Source organism: Camellia sinensis, chromosome 4 (genome assembly GCF_055761805.1).
Source record: "Camellia sinensis isolate YWXY chromosome 4, ASM5576180v1, whole genome shotgun sequence".
NCBI lineage: Eukaryota > Viridiplantae > Streptophyta > Magnoliopsida > Ericales > Theaceae > Camellia > Camellia sinensis.
The window spans coordinates 49,640,382-49,649,133 of NC_138964.1; the positions used below are offsets into that span (position 1 = coordinate 49,640,382).

At 35.1% G+C, this 8,752-nt stretch overlaps 1 protein-coding gene across 1 annotated transcript; it reads right to left on the reverse strand.

Moving 5' to 3' along the window:
• Positions 1-406: 406 nt before the first annotated feature.
• LOC114323934 (uncharacterized) lies at positions 407-1,081 on the reverse strand. Its single transcript, XM_082923263.1, has 2 exons — positions 881-1,081; positions 407-760 (listed from the first exon to the last, which is right to left on the reverse strand). The coding sequence occupies exons 1-2, from the start codon at positions 1,079-1,081 to the stop codon at positions 407-409; spliced, it is 555 nt and encodes a 184-aa protein (XP_082779389.1).
• Positions 1,082-8,752: the final 7,671 nt, after the last annotated feature.

Here is an 8,752-nt window from a genome sequence, read left to right on the forward strand (position 1 = left end):
TGATTGTTAAATTCCTCAACATAAACTTAACAATTAACAGTAAAGACAAATTTTACCTTAACCAATGGGTGCCCCAAAATCACCAACGTGCTGCCTCCAATCCCTATTGCAGCCTCACTTGAACCTCTCTTCGTTATTTATTTTCTTTTTTTCTTTTACCTTCTCAAACCCTAGCCACCTATGGAGCAATTCCCAGCCTCTGTTTTGTTTGTTTCCCAAGACTTAAAGCCATAATATATAGGTGGGCTTATTAACCTAATTTCTCAAAGTTACAAAATTACCCATCTAAGTAATAGAAAATATAATGCCATCTCATAATTAATTCTTTGATATTAATAAATGACCCATATAAATTAATTTAATTACTAATCTATCCAATAAAATAATCCTACACACAACTTGGGTTTTACATTCTTCCCCTCTTAAAAGAAATTTCGTCCTCAAAATTTGACATACCTGTAGTCTCAAAAAGTTGTGGATACTTTTGTCTCATTTCATCCTCAAGTTCCCAAGTAGCTTCTCTCTCCGAGTGAATGCTCCATTGAACCTTAACGTAGTGGATGACTCGACGCCTTAAAACCTGCTCCTTCTTATCAACAATTCTTATAGGGTGTTCCTCATAGGTTAAATCCTCCTTAAACTGCAACGGTGCATGATCAATCACATGATTGGGATTCGGTATATACTTCCTCAACATCGAAACATGGAAGACATTATGAACTCCAACTAGTGAAGGTGATAGGGCAAGTTTGTAAGCTACCTCTCCAATTCAATCTAAAACCTCAAATGGTCCAACAAATCTAGGACTCAATTTACCACGAACACCAAACCTCATTACTCTTTTCATAGGAGACACCTTAAGGAACACATGGTCTCCAACCCCAAACACCAAATCGCATCTCCTGTTATCTGCATAACTTTTCTGTCTACTCTGTGCAGTACGAAGTCGCTCTTTAATAAGATTGATCTTGTTCACTGTTTGTTGCACAATCTCAGGCCCTAACAACTTCCTTTCGCCCACATCATCCCTACAAATAGGTGATCTACACTTTCGTCCATATAAAGCCTCATATAGTGCCATCTGAATGCTCGCATGATAACTATTATTATAAGAGAATTCCACTAAGGCCAAATGCTCATCCTAAGAACCTCCAAGATCAATAATATAGGCCTTCAACATGTCTTCAAGAGTCTGAATAGTTCTCTTTGACTGTTCATCAGTTTGAGGATGAAAGGTCGTGCTAAAATTCAAACTAGTACCCAAAGCTGTATGCAAACTCCTCCAAAACATAGATACAAATCTGCTCTCTATCAGACACTATGGTCATCGGAATACCATGTAACTTCACAATCTCCTTGATATACAATTTTGCAAACCTCTCTAAGGAGAACCCTACCTTAAAAGCTTGAAAGTGAGCGGATTTGGTCAATCGATCAATAATAACCCAAATAGCATTGTTACCACCTTGGGTCCTAGGCAACCCTGTCACAAAATCCATAGTAATATGTTCCCACTTCCACTTGGGAATAGAAAAAGGTTGTAACTTACCTGCAGGTCTCTGATGTTCAACTTTCACTTGTTGACATACCAAACATTGAGCAACATACTGAGCAATTTCCCTGAACTGTGAGCTTCTCTCAGGATTTCTCTCTTGAGCTCTAAATCATTAGGCATACACAACCTCTCTCTAAATCTCAAGGTTCCATTTTTATGCATACAAAATTCCATCTGTAGCCCTATTTCTATTTCAGCCTTAAGTTTTTGCAACTGAGGATCTCTTCCTTGAGCGTCTTTAATTCTATTAATCAATGTGGGTTGAACCCTAAGGTTTGCCAACTGCGCTCCATGGTTGTGCCATCTAATCTCAATATTCAACCTTCGCAAGTCCTCTAAGATAATTTTTTGGTTAGTGATCAAGGTAGCCAAATTACTTGGGGTCTTTTTACTCAAGGCATCAGCCACTGCATTGGCTTTTCCTGGATGATAATTGATAGTCAAATCATAATCCTTTAATAGCTCCAACCATCTCCTTTGTCTCATATTCAATTTTTTTGAGTGAAAATATACTTCAGACTTTTATGATCAGTGAATATCTCACATTTCACCCCATACAGGTAGTGCCTCCAGATTTTTAATGCAAACACCACTGCAGCCAACTCCAAAGCATGCGTAGGATAATTTTGCTCATATGGCTTCAATTGCCTACACGCATATGCCACTACCTTATCATTCTGCATCAGGACACAGCCCAAACCCATCTTTGATGCATTACTATAGATGGTAAAACCTTCATCTCCGGAAGGAACTAGAAGTACTGGAGTAGACACCAATCGACTCTTTAGATCCTGGAAACTCTTCTCACAATCATCAGACCATTCAAATTTAACCCCTTTTTGTGTTAAACGAGTCAAAGGCATAGAAATTTGGGAAAATCTTTCAACAAACCTTCTATAATAACCTGTTAAACCCAAGAAGCTACAAATTTCAGTGACACTAGTAGGCCTATTCCACTCTACCACCGCCTCCACTTTCTTAGGGTCAACAGACACCCCATCTCTAGATATCACATGACCCAAAAATGATACACTCTCCAGCCAAAATTCACACTTCTTTAATTTAGCAAATAATTTCTTCTCCCTTAATATCTACATCACTATTCTCAGATGTTCTTTGTGCTGCTCTTTACTCTTCGAGTACACAAGAATGTCATAAATAAAAATTACCATAAACTGATCTAAGAAGGGTTGAAATACTCTGTTCATTAAATCCATAAAAGCTGCAGGCGCATTGGTCAACCCAAACGACATCACTAAAAATTCATAATGCCCATATCTAGTTCAGAAGGCTGTCTTAGGTATATCTTCCGCCTTAACCTTCAACTGGTGATAGCCAGAACGAAGGTCAATCTTAGAAAAGACTTGTGCTCCTTGCAACTGATCAAATAGGTCATTTATCCTAGGCAAAGGATGTTTATTTCGAATTATCACCTTGTTTAACTCTCGATAATCAAAGCAAAGGCGAAAACTACCATTATTCTTTTTCACAAATAAAACGGGCGCACCCCAAGGAAAAACACTAGGCCTAATAAAGTCCTTATCTAGTAACTCTTGTAATTGTTCCTTCAACTCTTTCAACTCTACTGGGCCATTCGATACGGAGCCCTAGAGATAGGACCTGTGTCGGGTATTAATTCGATGACAAACTCAATCTCTCTATCTGGTGGCAACCCCGGTAAGTCGTCAGGAAAAACATTGGGAAATTCCTTTACAACTAGAATATCCTCTAACTTCAATCCAGTCTCATGAATATGTCTCACAGAAACTAAATAACCCTCGCAACCATTCCTCAACAATCGTCTAGCTTGCAAAGCTGAGACTACCAAAGGAGGAGTGTGAAGTCCACTACCCACAAAACAAAATTCTAGTTGATCAGGAAACTGAAATACTACCCTTTTGCCTCGACAATCAACAGAAGCATAATTGGTTTCCAACTAATACATTCCAAGAATTATGTCAAAGTCCCGCATATCTAAAACAGTCAAGTCTACAAGCAATCTCCTGCTATCTATACTAACCACATGAGATTTGCCAATGTCTCCTCATGTTCCATTGCAACCTATATGCATCAATAATAAAACCTCATCTTATTCTATTCTCAAGTCCCTATAACATGTAAATAAAATTAACATTATATCAAATTATAAGCGTTCCCAATACTACATCTACCCAATCTCACCACTATTTTATACCAGCCTTTAAAATTATAACCTAGCTCTGATACCATAAAATTGTCACGCCCCAAGCTCCGTGACAATGTCGCACACTCATTTAAGTGAGTATGCAAGGCTAAGAGTCTAACACATAACCAACAATGTAAAATACTCCAATTAAATCCTTAATTGTCAGAATGCTAAAATCCATAAAAATTGATTATTCTTATCATATGAAATTATCCACCAAGTCCACTAATAAAATCCATTAACAAAACAATAATCCAAGTACTTAAATCATAGTCCTACTCTCAGCACTCCCACATGTAAAAATAATCTCGCGCAACTCTACTCTTCAGAAACTAAAAAAAAAAAAATAAGGATAAGCTAGATAGCCCAGTAAATAACCAACCATCATTGCTAGCTGGATCAAGTATACAAAAATAAATAAATAAATCGATAACCAATAAATATAATTTTTTTCTATAGTTCAATAAATGAACAATTATTTGTAAGATGGTTTCATAGCTAAAAATAAACAATGTACAATACCTTTTAAATGAAAAGCAAACAAGATAATTCAAAATAATTCGTTGTTCAAATCGATGGTTCGATATTTAGATGGTTCAATGATTTGATTCACAAAACCCAAGTCTTAATGACTACGGTCACTTAGCCCGTGACAAGGCCCAGAACCACACATAAGCCGGTGGTAAAGCCCCAAAAGAAACTAGTTTTTGTGCCAATAAATAACCCCCATTGGCTAGGGTCCAAATTATAGTCAGACTAGAGTGATGTTCAAAATTCAAACAATATACAACTTTTAAATAAAATATTCGATATTTTCATAATAAACATTTAGTACAATTTTCATAACAGTTCCACAAAATATTCAACTAATTTTCATAATAATATTTGATGTTGTTTTATACTTGACCCATATTTTATTTTAAGAAAACATGAAGGCTATAAATAAATATTTATGATCTTAAACGATTCGATAGGAATAAAAATGAGCCAACAGTGATAGAGGGTTACTTACATCAAACGCTTAAAAACAATATTCCGACACTAACTCCAAACACTCAGCTCCACCACTTTAATCACACAAACCTAATAAACAAAACCTCAAATAAATTAATATTTTTACGTGTTACATACACCCACAAAAGCTTTATCATATTAGATTAATGTATTGCTTTAATATCCAAGTGATCAAACCATTCAACCCAACTTTATAGCCAAACACACTCTTACCCATTATACAAAACTCCATTGATTCTATTACCCACCCAAAGGTACACTTACACATTGCACCCAATTCTCAAAACCTAAGTAGGCACCTAAAGATCTTCCAAATCCCCTTAATGCATTGATTGTTAAATTTCTCAACATAAACTTAACAATTAACAGTAAAGACAGATTTTACCTTAACCAATGGGTGTCCCAAAATCACCAACGTGCTACCTCCAATCCCTATTGTAGCCTCACTTGAACCTCTCTTCTCTATTTATTTTCTTTTTTTCTTTTACCTTCTCAAACCCTAGCCGCCTATGGAGCAATTCCTAGCCTCTGTTTTGTTTGTTTCCCAAGACTTAAAGCCATAATATATAGGTGGGCTTATTAACCTAATTTCTCAAAGTTACAAAATTACCCATCTAAGTAATAGAAAATATAATGCCATCTCATAACTAATTCTTTGATATTAATAAATGACCCATATAAATTAATTTAATTACTAATCTATCCAATAAAATAATCCTACACACAACTTGGGTTTTACACCGCCAATTTGGCGAACGGATGACAGATTGGAGGTTTCGTAGCTGCAACCGACCCACACCCAACCCTAGTTTAAATGATGATATTATAGATTTTATTTGAGTTAGGGTCACTTTGAATTTCCCTTTAGGAGCTCCTCTTATCTAAACTGGATTGAAGGGTACTGTTTGGGAAGGGCTAGAAGAAAGAAAGAAGTCTACCCATCAATCGTTTTACTGTCCATAATAACCACCAACTTAATTCACTTGAAATAATAATTATCCATCACTAATTATGCAATTTTTTCACAATAATTCTACAAATCACAAAATGCATGTCATGATTCTTGGCTTTTGTTATCACTTTTGGACATTTTTTTTATTATTTTTTTGAGAAATTCAATTCTTACAATTTTTTTTTTATACAGAATAATCTACAAAAATAATGCAATAGTTATAATTTTGTATTTAAAAGTCACATTGGTGGATTTTTTATTTTCAAATGATAGGGCCGATTTCAACACTTCATTTTGTATTTAATTTTTTTGTTTTACTTTTTATATTTATATATCATCACTCCTTTTTCCAGTACACAACGTATAGTAAAGAGAGGTATTATTAGTATTAGATATTTGGTGACGGTGTCAATTTAAAATGAAAAATTGTTTCAATGGAGTTGTAAGATAGTGGGCTTGTTTAGAGCCCATTTGTGTCAGAATATTAGTCAGTTAGATTAGCGGGAGTTACGGGCCGGTCCTTTGGACTGGACTTAATATCCATGATATTCTATTTCAAAATAATTTAGCCCACCTTCTCATTTTATCCCTGATAACCCACACGTTTGACTTCTCTACTTTGTGCAAATGTTACTGCCATGACCCACCATCGCCCCTTCTAGCCATTTTCAATTATTTTCAATTGTCGGTGATAACCTTTGGTGACCTCTGATGATCATCTCCGGCAACCTCCACTCTTGCCACTATCCTCTAACCTCCGACAATATTTTTTTTATCCATTTTTCATCTCAAGTATGTCACTACTACCACCATCTCCTCCTCAAATCTAGTGGCAACAAAAGAAAATGAGAAGAAAATGATGAAGTGAATGAAGGAGAGAGACAAGAAACTATTACTAGAAAATAATTCTCATTAATTTTCACGTTCACAGATCAAGACAAAGAATCAAAAATCAGATTCAATGAAATTATGGAAGGAAAATCAAGCAATCACCATTACAAACCAACACAAGAATTAGAGATACATTCAGTGATAAATATATCACTGATTGTTTGCAAAAAAAAAATGCAGAAGGAAAATTTAATCATCACCATTACCATTACAAATGATGAATTTATCACTGCAAATTTATTAAGTTTAATATAAAAACAAACATATTCAATAAATTTACTAATAAATTTATCACTGATATAAACAACAGATAGGAGCTCCGTTGACCATATCAGTGCTACATCTCGATGTCGATAGGGGTTGTGATATTAGATCAACATCGAAGATAATAGATCAGTATTAAAAATGGCCAGATCTAAAGTCACTTGTGAAGATTGGCATCAAAGATAATAGATTGGTAATGAAGAATAAGTATGGAGGCAAAACAGTGTCAATTAGTAAATTTGGATACTTTGCATCCTACACCGGTGATGAAGGAAGATGGTGGCAACGACAATGTCAAAGATGGTAGATCGGTGATGGAGGAAGATGGTGGCAACGACGATGTCAAATTCAATGATAAATTTATCACTGATTGTTTGTTAAAAAAAAAAATTACAAAAGAAAAATTACCATTACAAATGATAAATTTATCACTGTTTAGTTTATCAAGTTTTATACAAAAACAAACATATTCAACAAATTTACTGATAAATTTATCACTGGTTTAAATAAGATAGGAGCTCCGATCGAGATTGAAAATACCTAGATGAACCCAGCACCATTCTGATCTAACACCCTAAACGCCACTCTCATGTCTTCTTTTTCATCTCACTCGTCTATTATTAACTGGTACAGAGCTCCGAACTTGTTAATGTTGACACACCCATCTCTGTTCATATCGATTTTCTTGATCTCTCTCAGATCTAGCACCATCTCTCGCAAATCCAAGGGCCACAGAGACAACTCTCATGTTCACTAACACCAACGAACAACCGTTTGATTGCCGAGTTTTCGTCACAAACTTCCTCACCGCCGTCGACGCCGTGACCCCTTCATCTCCGCCCAACATTACAGTGGTGCAATCAATGCCTCTTGCAACACAACAGTGCATGAAATACCTTCTCACACCGATTACGATCTCCATACCCAAATCTTTCGTTGCCTTCCTTTTCAAAACCCAGATCCTTCAAGGGAGAGAGAGAAAAAAAAAATTAAATAAGACCACATAATTCAAACCAAACGGGCGAAGCATAACAACAAGGGTTAAATTGGGATAAAAAAATACAACGGGACTTTCTGGTACATGAGATAGAAACTTAGGACCTAATGAGTAATAGATTCAATTATTGAGACCGGCTGGTAAAAAATCCTTAGATTAATTGGATATTTATAATCCTATAATAAGACTATATTTTTTGAAAAAAATGAAACCGCTATTATAATTTTGATAATGTTTTTAAAAAATAATTAGAACTCGATCATGGAGTTATGAATATCCGATTAACCTAATTTTTTACATGAATAATATATTCGACAAACCCTATAATTTGAACGATTTAAATTAACAAAATAGACTCGGAACAATCCCTCGCAAGACATCACAACAACATCCCGATTTGCTTCACCCTACAAAACACATATTTTAACACCTTTATTGGAGCACTTGTATGCTCATTAAAAAATAATAAACACTTAAGACACAAAATCAAGTATAATTTTTTTTATATTTTTTGTCATATAATATAATTTAACTAATATTTTTAACGTTTCTATTGGAGATGCTCTTAAAAGATTTGTTAGTGGAGTTGTGTGTTAGTATTAGTGTTAATGGTGTAAAGTGTTTGCCTATAGAATTTCTGAAACTCATGAACAAACAAGGTATATGCGAAATGACACATGCTCGGAATAATTTGAGATTCGGTCGAGACATGAAAAATGGCGTCAACAGGAAAAAGGGTCACTGATGTGCTCAAAGCACAGCAGTGACTGTAGTGCCTCCATTTGAGGTGTATTATGACCTTATTTTTATGATCCAAACCGTTTATTTTGTAAGGTTTGTTGAGTATTTCATGCTTACCAAAAATCATATTAATCGGCTATCAACAACTATATG